Here is a 16606-nt window from a genome sequence, read left to right as displayed (position 1 = left end):
TCCCCAACTTGCTTCTTGGTCATGATGTTTGTGCAGGAATAGAAACCATGACTAAGACACACACACACAGGGTGGGTGAGTCTCTTCTAAATATCCTAGCCAATAAAGCGAAGCAGTGGTGAATTGATTCTGACAAATCTTTAAAACAACTTTTTAAAATGCATATTAAGTATCTCTCATCCTGGAGCTGGAGCAATAGCTTGGCTGTGATGAGCTCTTGTTCTTACTTAGGACCTTGGTTTTATTCCCAGTACACACATAGTAACTCACACTCATCTGCAACTCCAGTCCCTTGGGATCTGCTGCCCTCTTCTTTCCTCTTCAGGCACTGCACACATGTGGTGCACAGACACACATGCAGGCAAAACACCCATTGAATTTTATTTCTTTAAAAAAATCAGAAAAGAAAAGCATTTTAAAATTATGAACATTACAAATCTCAAGTTTGTGATGACTACAAAAAAAGAAAAAAAACCACAAACCATAAACTCAGCAATGCAATTCTCAATGGCTTATGTACATAGGTAGGCCACTGTGGCTTAGAGCCAAAAGAAAGTAACAAGGTGGCTGAGTGCTAGAGTGGAAGTACCATGTTAAATTATAGAACAATACATTAAAAATAATATGGCCATTGGCCTTCTATCCTCAGAAATGAAGAAAAAGGGTAATGTGATCCACCATTACTCACATATCATAAGTCTGATGAATGTATGCATCACAGAACTGTGATTATCTGAAAAGAAAAAATAATGGTGGGTTGTCATCAGTACTGAAACTTCCTACAAGTAGGTGGCATCCAGATGGTGGCATTGGGAGGGTAATACCAACAGAACCTAGAAGGCTAGCTCAGATGATGACATAGATGCTAGAGTCTGAGGATGGTAAAGATGGTAAAAGAGCTTCAGGCTGGGAGAAGAAGCAGAGAGGGTCTGGAAATCAGGATTGGAACCTTGGATCATTAAATTGCTTTGATTTATTGGAAAGCAAACCCCCACAAGACTGGGAAAAAAAGAAATTTTGAGAAAAGAAAATTGCCGAAGACTTAAACAACCTCCATCCTTCACATGAAGGACAGATTCATTTCAGCACTCCTCAGCTAAAATGAGGAGGTGTTATTGACTGTGCAGAGCATGTCACAAGTGTGGAAAAAAGCTAAGACATAAAAGTTGAGGAAAAAATATCTCTAAAATGATAAATCGCTTGCATTCATTTTAAAACCATAAAAAGTTTAAACTAACTTACAAATAAGTGAGCCCACACTCATCCCTGGTTTTTATATGCAGGACACTTACAATCTGGCCATGCTCCAGTGAGTACATAGATAACACAAATTTGACCTTTTTCTTTTAATTTTATGGAGTGCCACAAGAGTAGTGGAGATATCATGAAGGACTGGGAATTAAGTATGGTTGGGGTACATGATGGGAAATTTCCCCTCAAAAAATCAATAGAAATATTATGGTATATTCCCAAGAGTGATATAGCTGGGTCTTCAGGTAGATCTATTTCCAATTTTCTGAGGAACCTCCAGATTGATTTCCAGAGTGGTTGAGTTTGCAATACCACCAGCAATGGAGGAGTGTTCCTCTTTTGTCACCTGGGGTTTTGATCTTAGCCATTCTAACTGGTTAAAGGTGGAATCTCAGGGTCATTTTTATTTGCATTTCTCTGATCATTAAGAGCTTTAAACATTTCCTTTTTTTTATTTTTAGATAATTTCTTTATTTACATTTCAAATGTTATCCTCTTTCCTTGTTTCCTCTGACCTTCTGCCCACCAAAATCCACCTATCCCATTCTCCCTCCCCCTACTCACCAACCCATGCACTCCCACTTCCCTGTCCTGGCATTCCCCTACACTGGGGCATTGAACTCTCTCAGGACCAAGGGCCTCTCCACCCATTGATGTCCAACAAGGCCGTCCTCTGCTACATATGCAGCTAGAGCCATGGATACCTCCATGTGTACTCTTTGAGTCGTGATTTAGTCCCAGGGAGCTCTGGGGGTACTGGTTAGTTCATATTGTTGTTCTTCCTATGGAGCTGCAAGCTCCTTCAGCTCCTTGGGTCCTTTCTCAAGCTCCTCCATTGGAGACCTGGTACTCAGTCCAATGGCTGGCTGAGAGCATCCACCTCTGTATTTGTCAGGCACTGGCAGAGCTTCTCAAGAGATGCTCCTGTCAGCAAGGTGCTTCTCAGTCATTCAAGATTCCTCAGTTGTGAAATCTCTGGTTAGTTTTAAACCCTATTTTTTTAACATTTTTTATTAGCTATTTTCTTTATTTACATTTCAAATGATATCCCCAAGGTTCCCTTTTTTTTATTGAGTTGTTTTTTTTTGTTTTTTTTTTTTTTTAGTGAAGTACCTAAGTGAGGATGCCTCAGTCCCACTTGGAAGGGAGAAGAAAAGAATCCACGGTGTCAGGAGGGAGGGAGGGACATGGGAGGGAAAGTGGATGGGGTGGGGGAGGGGGAGAGAGGGTAGTTGGGGAGAGGAAAACCTGATCCGGTAGTGGGTGAGGGAAAAGGACTGAAGCCCTGAGGGCCAGCAGAAAGAATGGAAAGAGGCAGCCTCGGGAGGTAGGAGGTTAAGGGGACATTCCAGAATGTACCAGGGACCTGGGAGGTGAGAGACTCTCAGGACTCAAAGGGATGGACCTTAGATGAAATGCCCAACAGTAGGCAGAGGGAACTTAAGAGCCCACCTCCAGCAGGAAGGCAGAACATCAAATGAAGTGGGGAGAGGAGCATCCCACATCTCTGACCCATAATTGTTACAGTCTGAAAGAATTACAGGGATGGAAATGGAGAGGAGCCTAAGGAAAAGAAGGTCCAATGACAGGCTTAAAGTGGGATCCAGCTCAAGGGGAGACCCCAAGGCCTGACACTATTACTGAGGTTATGGAACGCTCACAAAAAGGGACCTAGCATGACCAAACTCTGGAAGACCCAACAAGCAGCTGAAAGAGTCAGAGGCAGATATTTGTACCCAACCAATGGACAGAAGCAGCTGACACCTGTTGTTGAATTAGGGAAGGCTGAAAGAAACTGAGGAGAAGGGCAACCCTGTAGGAGGAGCAGCAGTCTCAATTAATCTGGACCCCTGAGATCTCTTAAACCCTGGACCACCAAACAGGCAGCATATACCAGCTGATATCGGGCCCCCAACACACACACATACAGCAGAGGGCTGCCAGGTCTGTGTTCATTCAGAGATGATGCACCTAACCCTCAAGAGACTGGAGGCTCCAGGGAATTTAGAGGTCAGGTGGGGTGGGGTGGGGGCATCCAGGTGGAGACAGGGGTGGCAGGGGAGGTATGGAATGTGGAGCAATAGAAGGGTGGACAGAGGGAGTGGAGGGGAGATAAAATATGGAGTGTAAAAAATAAACTAATTAATGAATTAAAGAAAGATGGTAAAGGGGGGAATGGAAAATAACAACTTTCTAAAAAAAATAAACTAAACAAATTAACAACTACAACAACAAACTAAAAACAAAACAAAACAAAAAAACTGACTACAATTTCTTCAGAACTTGTTCACACTGGAGCCTAGGTAGATATCTCAGCAGTATTTGCATCTCTCGTAGAGTACCACAGTTCAGTTCCCAGAACCCACATGACATCATACAATAGTCTGTAACTCTAGTTCCAAAGGATCTGATGCCCTCATCTGGCCTCTGCAGGCATCAGACAAACACATAGTAAACATACATACATGCAGGCAAATATTCATACACATGAGATAAAAATAATAAAATCTTTTAGTGAAGATATTAGCATTTCTTTCAGAATAAGATCTTAACACAAGGAACTCCTGAGAAGCAATCTTGAGGATATTGAGATGGGCACCAGCAAGTGTTGGGACATTTCTACAATCATCTCTCTTCCTTCTTGGCATAGTTCTTTCACTTCTCTGACTACATCTGTGAGGGAGTAGACCTGAAGAAGTGACTTTTCAATGTGGTCTTCACTCAGTCTGTCAGTTCACCAACTCTGTTGTGGAAGCTGTTAAAGGCAAAACAGTCATGTCAGACCCTGTAATACAGTTACATCACCACCAACAAAGGAGGCCTCATGCATATTTAGTTAATAAAAAATTTCATAACAGTGCATGAAACCAAAAGTACAATCTTGCACTTAAAGCCAATATCTAAGGACACCCTATGGGAAAACACATAGTCTAATCTGCAGCCGTGCAAGTCATCTCAACTAACAGTCATTCACCAGTACGAATTTGTTTCCTAGCAATAAGCAGTGTACATATCTGCACCAAGATGTGTACCAATAAATGTTTATTTAAAAAATAGAATCATGTTTTGCTTGTAAAATGCCCCCTTTCCTCAAATTCCTTGGATGTGCTCATGATCCACCATTGCATCCATATCCCACATTGCAATGTCCTATCATCCATTACCATATAGACATTTTTAAGAGCTTCACTGTATGTTAATATTTTATTTTAGTTTGATATCATATAGCAGACTCTGTTTAGAAACTAGGGGAGAAGAAAATAAAAGGAGAGATGTGTTATGTTTCTAAATTAGGTCATTACAAGTCAAAGGAAACAAAAAGAGACTTCGAACAGTAAACTTGGTGAAGATGTTCCTCTACAATTTTACTTACAGCTGCAACAAAGATTGTGGGTCCAGGTGTGTGGGCTCTGTACTTTCATTCTAACTATAGAATAGATGGTTGCCTTTTACAAATAAGACTGAAAGGTGGTCCTATGATTTTACTCACAGTCCACTGTCCATTCTAAATATATTTTAAGCCATTTTCCCATATAACCAAATAGCAATGCAGAAACTCAACCAGCCTCAGAGAAGGAACATCCCAACCACTCAGCTTTTCCAGCCATCCTTCCAGCTCCAAGCCAACCCCTCTGCCACCTCCCATGAGATGCTAAGACCCACCAGTCCTGCCTCATGAGTGACAACACAGTTGGTGTTCTCAGAAGAAACTGGGCATTGTTGGTCCAGATCTATCTAAATGTCCCTGCTTCAATCTAGAAAGTAACCTCAAACCCATCACATCTGTTTTCTGATCTTCAGCTGCATTTTGAGACAGTGAAGTTGATCCTTAAAGTTGTTTCTACCTTTATTCTTCTCTGTGACTCTCTTTTGTTATTACCAATACATGAGAATGTCAGTGTGTATTCCTGGCACTCAGTAGGGACAATGTGGACCAAAGCTTTGTACTGGCTTTGCTGACAAGGAGAGAAAGAGGGAGAGAGAGAGAGGAGAGAGAGAGAGAGGGAGAGAGAGAGAGAGAGAGAGAGAGAGAGAGAGAGAGAGAGAGAGAGAGAGCGAGAGCCCTTTAACTAAAGCTCCAACTAACATTGGCCCCAGGTGCTAGGCTCAGAAACTCAGCAGCTGGTGGTATGCAAAACCAGTTTCTAGTCTCAACCATCAAACAGGGAACTCATCTCAGCCACAAAGCAACAACTATCAGGGGGAAGTGAGCAGGTGGAGGGTAGAACCTCCACCAATGTTTGACCCCATCTCTTAACCATATTAGGAAGGCGGGTTAAATATTTCTTTTTATTTCACTGGATTCTATAAACCATGCCCTCTGTAGCATGTAGTTTAAAAAAAACATATTACTGCCTTTGCCCAGGACCTCAGCTGCACTACCAGCCCTTCCTGCCTCCCTTTTGTTCCACCAGGCTTAGCTCTGGAATCAGCCACCACCAGCCATAACCCAGCTTCCTTTTCTACCCGCCTTTGCTCCAGGAGGGGCCACATTACCAGATCATTCCCAAGACCCTTGAATCCATGGACAAAAGACACACAGACAGCTCTGTTACTTTACAACTTGCCCTCTAAGCACAATTGCTGGGTACAAATATCTCCTGCCTGGAAATGCATGCCCTTACCAATTTATTGTCTCCATCTCTCCTTCACATCCTTGGACACCTGCCCATAGCTGAAGCCACAGGACCTGGCCTCCCTGAGGCCTTACATGTTTGCTGTGTCCTTTTTCCTCTAAAGTATGGCAGAAAAGCCCTCTTTCTCCTTCCCTGTGGCTCCTTTGCCTCTTGGGACCCAGAAGTCCCACCTGTACCTTTCACCCAACAATTGATTCCTGAGCTTCTTTATTGACAAATCAAGAATTAATTAGGGAACTAGACCTTAGTATCAGTACCTCCCCTTACATCCCTTCTAACCCTAAAGCTAATCGTTTCCATTACATAATATTCTGAAGTTCATGAACAACTCTTTCATACCTTATCTCATTTGATTCTCACTAGTTCTCACCTGATCTAGAATATTCCAGAACCGTACATGTGAAACAATCCCATAGCAACTACAGCTATGCAAAAGCTAAGATACCAGATTAGTTTCTCATGATTCACCATACATCATTTAAACTCACACAGCATGAATGAAGAATCACGATTTTTTTCCTCCTCTAAATTGATCTCAAAATATATTCCCTTATCAAAAAAAATGTATCTTAAAATAAATCAAAACTTGCAAGTATGGTGGTCTTTGCAGGCAGTCCCAGCACTTTGAAAATGTAGAGCTAGAAAGATCAGTATAATTTTGACCGCAGCCCAGTGTACAAAGTGAGTTCCTGGCCAGCCAAGGCTGCAGAGGAAGCGTCTCCCCACCCACTGCCCAGAGATAGAGACCGAGACAGACAAAGACAGAGAGACAGAAACAGAGAGACAGAGAGAGAGAGACAGAGAGACACAGAGAGACAGAGAGAGATACAGAGAGACACAGAAAGAGACACGGAGAGAGACAGAGATAAGACAGGAAGATACACACGGAGAGAGCAAGGCTGAAGGGTGATTCCTGGTGCTGCTGGGAGTTGTCTGGAGGACAGCGGCAGGGCTGAGCGCCCTCCGGCAGAGCAATCATGTCTCACAAACAAATCTACTATTCGGACATATATGTCAAGGACGAGTGCCAGCATGTCATGTTGCCCAAGCACATAGCCAAGCTGGTCCCTAAAACCCATTTGATGTCTGAATCTGAATGACGAAATCTCGGCATTCAGCAGAGTCAGGGAATGGGTCCACTATATGATCCATGAACCAGAACCTCACATCTTACTGTTCCGGCAGCCACTGCCCAAGAAGCCATAGTAATGAACCAGGCGAACCTCCTTCCGGCCTCAAGCTTTCCACAGCTGTCCTCACCCCCTACCATCTTCCTGATCTTGTGATCATGTTGCTTTCTTATTTCTCGCTTTGATCCGTAAAGGGTACACTGTTTGAATGTGCTGGTACCTGCTTTGCTTCTGGAGTTGAACCACCAATGCCACAGCCCTGTCAGATGAGTGTGACCTCAAAGCCCTCCTGTGCCAGCAGGCCATATTTGCCATTTGGCAGAAGCATGTGAAATCTAGATCATGGCTGTTATAGGGATGGTGTGGATTTGTTGTGGTTTTTACTATTGGGTATTGTTTTTATGATGACTTATATGGATTTATGTTTCAATGTATTGAAAACTTTGCATTTTATCTGACAGATCTCTTCCATGTTACAAACCTTGATTAAAGGAAGTTTTTTATTTTTTAAAAAAAAAAAAAAGGTGATTTCTACACTGAATTTCACAGTCTATGAAATTCACTAATATACTCATGTGTGGGCCTCCCCCACCTGAGATTCTTATTGAACTACTTTTTAGAATGATCCAGGCTTTTTGAGTTTCCTGGTGATTGTAACGTGCAGCCAGCATTGATAGCACTGTTCTGTAGAGTACTCAGGCAACTCCTGACTTCTGGAGTTTTTTCTTTTCGAACCTCAAGTTATAAGAACCAGGGTGGGTTGTCCAGCAGGCAGAGTCCTCTCTGTGTCTCTGTTGTCTCTCCTTATTCTTGCAATAGCCATTTGAACTCCTCCAATCAAATTAGAAAACAGTAGGAGATGCATATTGAAATGCCCTACAGCTAGAGCCCTAGTTCAGTGGCAGAGCAGTCAGTCATCTAGCATATAGGAGGCCCTAGGTAGGAATCCTGGAAATGTGAGCTAGGGACTTAACTATAAACAAAAGAAACGATCACTCATAGAGGAGAGAGAGAGAGAGAGAGAGAGAGAGAGAGAGAGAGAGAGAGAGAGAGAGAGAGAGAGAAACAATGAGATGTTTGGAAGGCAAACATTCCTTTGCTGTAACAGAGAGTTTACCCATAACAAAGCCAAAAGATTTGAGAGGCACTCCCTTGCTGACTTCATCTGTGGGCACTATCAGCTTCCAAATGTTGTCATTGAACGTAATACGCACATTTGTTTTTTATTAATCATTTTGACAGTCAAATAAATGCCAACATTTCACCAAGGAGATAGCAAAATTTCAAAACACAGATATAATTGTAATTGATATAATGTCCTATATTTGACCCTGATCTTATTAGCAGAAGATTAAGCCTGATTAATCACTGGGACCCAAACGAGCAATTTTCTATTGTCATTGACCTACACTGAATTATGGAGGAGCAAGAAAGAACCTCTTCCTCTTCCTTTGCCATGACTCACCCCCCAGCCCCCACATATTGGGGTTCTCAGACATACAACACACACACACACACACACGAAAGAAAACAAACCTCAGAGACAACTTAGATGAGTTTATTCAGGTACTCAACAAATATTGTACTGGGAAGCACACGTTAGGAATGTTTGCATTTAAAAATTCAGAGATTCCCTGACTTCAAGTAGCTTAAAATCTGGTGAAAAACGTGTTCTCGTGTTCAGAGTCCTTTTCAAGGTCCTTTGCTCAGACTCAGACCATGAACTCTGACTAGGTTTCTCTAACTCCCTAAGTAGACTGACCCACCTACTCCATGAGGGTAATGATTTAAGCTGGGTCAGTGATCTCACTCTAATGCAGCTCTTCAGGGACAAGCTGACCTCTTTGTCCTGTTTAAAGCCACCTACCTGCTGACCCTCCTGACCCTGCTCACCCTCTTCCTGTACCCTCTGCTTCCTCTTCTCATGTCCTTCTTCCTTTGACCCAAAGTGCATTTCACACACACACACATACACACACACACACACACACACACAGGGATGGGGAGAGAGATGTACACATGACCAGGTCGTCACACAGAGCAATAAAATAGTGGTGCTGCCAGACAATTGAGCTGAACAGTGGAGTAAGAACTTAAGTATAAAAACTCAAGAATAAAAAGGAAAGGCCTAATCCTGGGATAAAACAGCCTATACTGAGGCCAAAAAAAAAAAAAAAAAAAAAAGTGCAACTGCACAAAGAAGTGACAGAGTGGGTGGGGGATACTCATTTAGAGTCTGAATAATAATGACATGTGCCTCGGAATCTTTTTTATAATGCTGTCCTTTTCCTAATAAGATTCAAAAGCAGTTTATGCCATCCAGAAACTTAATGCACATATTTGCTGACTCAGTGAACATCAGGATAATTGCCCTAGTCATTTTCATCACTGCCCTAAATATCAAGTTCTTCACCCACAATCAGTCAACCATTCAATCAAATTCTACATTCAACAAATATCTTTTTTGTGTCTAACCCTTACTCCTGTCATCACCACTCTTGTGAGAATCTTCCTCCTCCTGTGTGTTGCATGAATCACAGGATCTAGAATACCATATGAGACTTAGAAACAAATACCACATCAAGCACCCAGTGTCAGGTGCAACAAGAAACAGGTCCTCCCACAGCCTGAAGAGTGTGATGAGAGATAAGAAATTAATGTTCAAATAAATAAATAAAACCAAGTTCCAACATCATCCTGCAGTACAAAAAAAAAAAAAAAATACTGTGTTATAATCAGTTAATGGCCAAGCTAGAGATAGAAAACTTTACAACTTAATGTAGTTTCATTAGAGAGTTAAGAGATCCTTGTGGTTTAAAATGAACTTTAAAAAGAAGAAAAACAGGGTGAATCCTGGAAATGGACAATTTTCAGTAGATGACTAAGCAGAGGAAGATGGGCTGTTCCTATGGCATGACCCAGGTGAGAAATCAGAGACCAGGAAGGAGCTATTGAAAGGTGAGTAAACCAATTTGACAAAGATCTCATTCTCAGGAGTTATGGGGAGGAGCTGGGACTGCAGAGGAAGGGGTATATACAGTAGATCTTAAGATAAGGCCAAGGAATTTGCATTATAGGCAATGACCACATTGCAGAGTTTGGGATCCTGGAGAAGCCCATTACCACAGTAACTAAAAGCTGTATTCCTCCATGCCTGTACTACTGATAAGGACAGAAAAAATGGTATGTTTTCTTCTATGACTTCAAGGACTCTCTGTCATGCTTTGAGGGAAGGAATGAGGGAAATAATGTTTATAATTCAACTTCCATTAATTGAGGTGGATTTCATAACTTCATAGTGCTTTAGGGAAGAGTTCAAAGAACAAAATATTGGTGAGCTAGAGCATACGGACTGGAAGTTACTCAGAACATCAAAAAATATTAGAAGTAAAAATGAATTTTGACATTGATAACTGAACCAAATATACAAGTATCCACAAAGTGCCTTCTACTTTGCAGTATCCTGTTTTGTTTTGTTCTGTTTTGTTAATATGAGAAGACATCATGGCATCTGGGCAGCACTCTGAAAGCTCAGCAAAAATAAACAGAATCCCCTTGGTGGTCTCCCTGTCATCTGTGATACCAACCACATCTGACCTCATACCATGCTTCAGAAAGGTAGCTCCTGACGAGGTAAGCCCCATCCAGGTGAGAGTGGTATTGGGAACTTGCATTTCTGATACTGATCCACACAGGAGTTAGAAATCTTACCAGGTCCTAGCCTGAAAAAGAGTTCAAACCATTTTAATCATAAATAAATACATACATACATACATACATACATACATACATACATACATACATAAATAAAAGTCAATGTATGACAGCCCCAAGGCAAAGTTCAGCATCAGTGGTCATAGTAATGAGCAAGGAAGGACTCAGTCTCCTCAAGAGCAGTGAGGAGACAGGCAATAGGGACTAGAATTAGGTAATATTTACAGAATTTCTTAGAGACAAAAAAGAAAGCAATTGAACCTTTCCTGACAAGCTTGATTAACCCACAAACAGGACTTCCCCAAGATAACATAAATCCAAACTTCTGTCCAGAACAAAATCTCCCCATTCAGCACTTTCCACTCCAAATAGCCCCCTCCTGGGATTTCCACTGCAGAGAGCAGGAGATCTTAGCTGGAGCTACTGTCAGACTTCTGGGTGTGTCTACTCCTGGACTTGTATTTCCAAATGTAGATCCCATGCACACTTATCATCTCATTAGAGAGCTGCTTCTTGATGACAATCTCATCCTAAAGTGTCTACCATATAAAGCCATGTTTTCCCACTGTATGCACTGATAAACCATGTGCCATCCCTTCCAGGCACTTTTTCCAATGTGTAACAATATGATTACTCGTCAGACACGTAATTCCTGACTCCCACAAGACTGCTGATTCCCTGAGCAGGAGGCTGCACCTGTGAGTCCACTGTATTAACCTCTGACATAAGCATTGACTTTACACGCATATCCAAAAGTGTTAACTTAAGCAATCATCAACAATTCTAATCTATAGATCATTCTATATGAGCATGCTTTTCTATTTTATAGACTCTTTATCAGTGCTGGGTGACTTTAATCCCAACACCCTAGAGACAGAGGCAGGTAGATACCTGAACTCAAGGGCAGCTTTAGCTATCAAATAAACTCCAAGCAAGCCAGGGCTACACAGTAAGACTTGGGAAAAAGAAAAGGAAGGGAGGGAGGGAGGGAGGGAGGGAACTCTTTACCCTTGAAGTGTGGAATTTGTTGCTGGTGAGATGAAGGCTGCAAAAAGACATTAACAACACCAAAACACTGGATACCATAGACATGAAAGGACAGTGGATATGACCAATCCTGGTCCAGAATCCACCCAAACATCTGATTTCTCATTGATAAATCTGATTTCAGAAAAGGGTTTAAAGAAATATATGGCTCTATTTGGAAGCTCTTGATTTTCTTACAATTTTCCCTTCAAAAGAATAAAATCTCTCTTAGATCTTTTATTTCGCCTCCATTGGCTGACATTAAAATACTACTTGGGTAAGGTTTTTCAATTAGAATCCCACCCACAAACAGCTGTCTAGTGAATTCTAAGCATGTTACAGTATCAGAATCCCTCTCCAGCAGCTTCCCAGCTGCCACAAGAGTTTTCCTCACCTCTCACACACAGTGTTTCCCTGTTTGACAAGGAGACAAATGGAACACTGGCAACAAAGATCAGAGTTAGAGAAAATCTTTGATCATGATCAGAAAATGCCGTTGCCATACTCTGCCTTCCTCATACTAACACAGATACAGAAAATAATAACAGCATTAATTATGAGTTATTATAATTATTTTTAAATTATGGTGAGTACTACTTATGTGTCATGAGTACATTGTGCACACATTACAACTATTAGAAAGTAGCCACCCCATTTAACATACCAGGAAACTGAGACACAGTGGATTAATTATATTTAGGATTATGCATTTCCAGTAACATTGAAGTTCTGCATGTTTGTTTGGTTTGACTTTGCTTCTTTTGCTTTTTTGAGACAGGTTTTCTCTGTGTAGTCTCGCTGTGATGAAACTCAATCTGTAGATCAGAGTGGCCTCAAGTTGATATCCACCTGTCTCTGCTTGCCACGTGCTGGGACTAATGGCATGCTCAAAGGTTTTCAGTTTTAAAAGTTAAAACACAAGTATGTATATAATTTCCTATGAATCATCATTCCTCCAAGTGAGTTTTTAAGTTATAACTAAAGTCAAGAAAGAAATGAAACCCCAGGACTTAGGGAGTCTTTTACTGCTCCCTACTGTGAGAACTTACTGAATCAAAGGAAGATTTGATTTCTCCACAAGAAGATCGCCAGCAATCAACAAGAAAAAGGTCAAAGACAAAATTAAAAACAAAACAAACAAAAATGCTTCAAAACATGTAAGACAATGACAATTTCATCATAATGAGTCATTTAAAGTATAAACATATAATGGACATGGGTTTTTTTTAACCTAACAGGTTGATCAAAAAAGTGTAAAAATATGCTGCTTGCTCATGAAAAAAATACATTGTTGCAAACCTAGTGAAGACAATTTTATACAAAGCAGATAGTTGCATGCCATTTGACTAAGCACATGTCATAGAATATGAACATATGCAAGATTACAAAGTGTGTCATGTACACATTTCTTGGGGAATATATATATGATACATGCACATGAGTATGCAGGTACACACATTCATGTGTTTACATACAAATGCCAGAACAAGACATTATGTGCCTTCCTGTTTCAGCTCCTCAGCTTTGAGATAGGGCCTCTCACTAAACCGGAAGCTCTCCCTTTTGCCTAGGCTAGCTTACCAGCAGCGTTTTAGGAGCTTTTGACCTCCTCCCCCCAGCACCATGGTTATAAGCAGGCCAAGCCATGCCCAGCTCTTTATGGTGTTGCTGAGAATTCAAATGTAAGTCCTCATGCTTGCTGAGCAAGCCCTCTTACTTGATGACCTAGATCCTCAGTCCCTATATTGTCATAATACCAAAAGATAAGAAATAACCTGGATAACCACAGTCAGGTGACTAAATCATGCTCCATTATACTAAAGAAGAAGGAGAAGGAAGAGGTGACAGAGGAAGAGGAAGGGAAGAGGAGAAAGAGGAAGAAGAAAAGAAGAGGAGGAGGAAGGAGAGGAGGAGGAGGAGCAGTAGCAGCAACAGCAGCTCAAGCATATCTCTGAGATACACTGTGAAATGGAGAGAGCAAAGAACTGAGCAACACACATATTGTACAACCATTTGCATAGAAAAACACAGACACAGCATAGTTAACAGCACATTTGGTTAGGAGTCTAGAGTTACTGGTTTGTAAGTCAATGGACTGGTTCTTGGGGCAGGAATTAATACAAAATAAAATATCTATAGAAGCACAAACATAAAACTGATAAAAAAAAAAGTGCCCTCAAAGAGGATAAGTAGAAGGAAGATTTTTCCATATATACTCATCAATACAGCTTGAATTCTTAGCAATCCAATGTATTATGCATTTAAAATGTTTAAATTTAATATGTAGAACCCCTTTCTTCAATACTAAGGTCCACAAGCCCATGTTTACTTAGCTACATATAACCGAGCCAACAAGGCAACTGCTTTTAATCTCCAGGGAGAGTGCAATCTCTATTAGAAGTCCAGTTGCAAAATAGTCTCTGAAATTTACAAATTGATACCTTTTGGAAAAAGTTCTCTTTCTCTATAATGCCAGAGAGAGAGAAAGATCTGCAGAAAGGCTACAAAAGGGCATAAGAGGTTACAGGATTCAGAGAGGCCCTACTGAAGGCAAGACCAATGAGCTGGCATGGACTTCCAAGAGCTTTTTGTTCTGTCTTACAAATATCCATGTCTAATCACACTTTTTTTCCAAAGTTACCTTTCAAAACATTTGTATAATTCTTAGAGCAAGTTATTTTTATAAACAGTATTTAGAAAAATTAATACTGTGCTTTTCTTTTTAAAAATGGAATTTGAATAAAATAAGTGAGATTCTTTTAAAAAAAACAGTGAGATTCTTAAGTCTTTTTCTGAATGAAAGATCATGTTTATTCAATGCAGAAGTGGCTTTGTAGCATATACCTGGGGGAGTAAAAGGGATCCCAAAGACAGGAAAATAGAACTGATCTTATTTATTTATTTATTTATTTATTTACAAATAACAAGCAAGGGAAGCTGCAGATAGGAGAAAATTAAAGGCAGGAAAAGGAAAATATTATTGAGAAATGATACAGGGTAGAATTAAGAATTTCCCCAGTCATCTTCACAAAACTAAAGCCAGAGTTTCCAAATTTGGCAAGAGACAAATAATCCCCATACAGTGAAGAGTGATCAGGACTCCTTGCCCCAGCCCCTGCATGCACAGCCACCTGTTCTTTGAGGTTCTCATACTGAGTGCTACTCTGCCTCAAAGACACTTGCTTCCCACCCATGTACATCCCAATGCAGCAGTGACACAAACTTCTTTTACCTCCCCAGTAGCCAGCCAAGATGAGATGATTCAGTTGGTCAAGACTGTTCCCTAAAGAATGAATCAGTAACAAAAGGAAAATAGACATGAAAGGAACAGGACATATTGTACTTTGCACTTAGATCAATACTGGTCCAGGATTCAGAATCTCCATTTTCCTAATGTCCTAAGGTAAGGAAGAACACTCTGCATTTCCTTCTCCTCTTTCCCAATGAGGAACCTCACAGTATGACCCCATACCTGCCTACAAAGACATTTCCACGTAGATGAGCTCACTTCCAAGTGAAGTTACCCTCACCTGAGTCTCTTCAAACGGTCTAGATAAAGAGACCAAGCCTTCTAGGCCACCCAGAATCCCCTGGCCAACAGGAGTAGCTGCCTGAAGGTGCCGCGGAACCTGAGATTATTGGTGATGAGGATAAATGGATGTACAGACATGCCCAAGTAAAGTATAATTTGCCAGGGCCAATACCACACATTATCTGAGGAGATGAAGACTGTAGCATCAATGATCATGGACACAAAGGACAGCGCATAAAGAACCAGGAATGAGATGAGTGACTTCAAGGCTCTGCTGTGAGCCTGGACGTTGGGGTCTTGCAAGCTGTGGGCATTATGCTGCATTCTTAGCGAATGCCTTCTGAGAGAATTGATCAACAGCAAAATTGAGACCAGAAAAAGAGAGCAAGGAATTGACATGGTGACAACTTTCAGAGGCATGAAATAGTTTATTTCCAGCCTTCTGTTCCACTCCTTAAAGGTTGTGTTCCCAGTAAACTTTCTCCTTACGAATGCCTGATATATAGTGTGGTTTCCCCAAAAGAACAGCAGAGTTACAATGAAGGACACCAAGATAGAGCCCAGCAAGAGCCAGGGCACCAACGCTGGCAATCTCCACTTCAGCCACAGGAAGGCAGGATGGGAGAAGTTAGCAATCTTGATACAGAACAGGACGCTGAGCCAGGTGCCAAACCAGAACGTGGATGAGTTCAAGAAGTCCCAGTGAAGACTAATGAGCTGCCGGGCAAGGCTCCCGGAGTACTCAACAAGATGGAGGAAGTAGTAGAAACTGTTCACCAGCCCAACACACTGCTGAAAGAATCGGGAGGTGCCCAAACTGAAGAGGATCATGTCCGAGGGGAGCAGCCTACCGCGCAGTAGCCATTCCCTGCTCAGCATCAGCACAATGAAGCCGTTGGCCAGGATCCCCAGGAAACAGAGCAGAACAAAGATCAACATGAAGAAAACTGATAGTGTTGGTAGCATTTCAGTCCCTCCTCCTGTCACCACTGGTTGCCTTGGTTCCTGGCCTCCTCCCTGCCCCTACCCACAGTCCCTGACACTCCCTTCTGGAGACAGAAGATAAAGGGTTGGGTTCTGCATGTGAGCTAGAACTTCAATGTGAAAGATGCTCAGGCAGTAGATAAAAGGTATGCTTTGGGCTCAGATATGATGCAAATATTTCCTGGGCTCGGGTACCATGGGGCAGCAGCTGCTCATGATTTGCCTTCTCTGATTTTGCCTACATGCTGCCATGCTTGCAATAGCATCAGTGGGGAAGGTATTTTAGTCTTGGTAACTGAGTTCCATCATTCTTATCCCATCATTGCATTATG

At 41.5% G+C, this 16606-nt stretch overlaps 1 protein-coding gene and 1 pseudogene across 1 annotated transcript; one reads left to right on the top strand and one right to left on the bottom strand.

Annotated features, from left to right (window-relative positions):
• Nucleotides 1–6811: 6811 nt before the first annotated feature.
• Nucleotides 6812–7094, top strand: LOC110297127 (annotated as a pseudogene).
• An 8232-nt stretch (nucleotides 7095–15326) lies between these two features.
• Tas2r41 (taste 2 receptor member 41) lies at nucleotides 15327–16256 on the bottom strand. The gene has a single exon (XM_021164038.1). It carries the CDS (start codon nucleotides 16254–16256, stop codon nucleotides 15330–15332), a length of 927 nt encoding a protein of 308 aa, XP_021019697.1. The 3' UTR covers nucleotides 15327–15329.
• Between the last annotated feature and the right edge of the window lie 350 nt (nucleotides 16257–16606).

Source organism: Mus caroli, chromosome 6, assembly GCF_900094665.2.
Source record: "Mus caroli chromosome 6, CAROLI_EIJ_v1.1, whole genome shotgun sequence".
Classification (NCBI taxonomy): domain Eukaryota; kingdom Metazoa; phylum Chordata; class Mammalia; order Rodentia; family Muridae; genus Mus; species Mus caroli.
The sequence above is the reverse complement of the archived record's forward strand: the minus strand, read 5'-3'. Positions and strand labels throughout refer to the sequence as shown.

Excerpts from the sequence above, each read along its gene's own strand:
- Tas2r41 (XM_021164038.1), bottom strand. The coding sequence starts at position 16,256 with ATGCTACCAACACTATCAGTTTTCTTCATGTTGATCTTTGTTCTGCTC.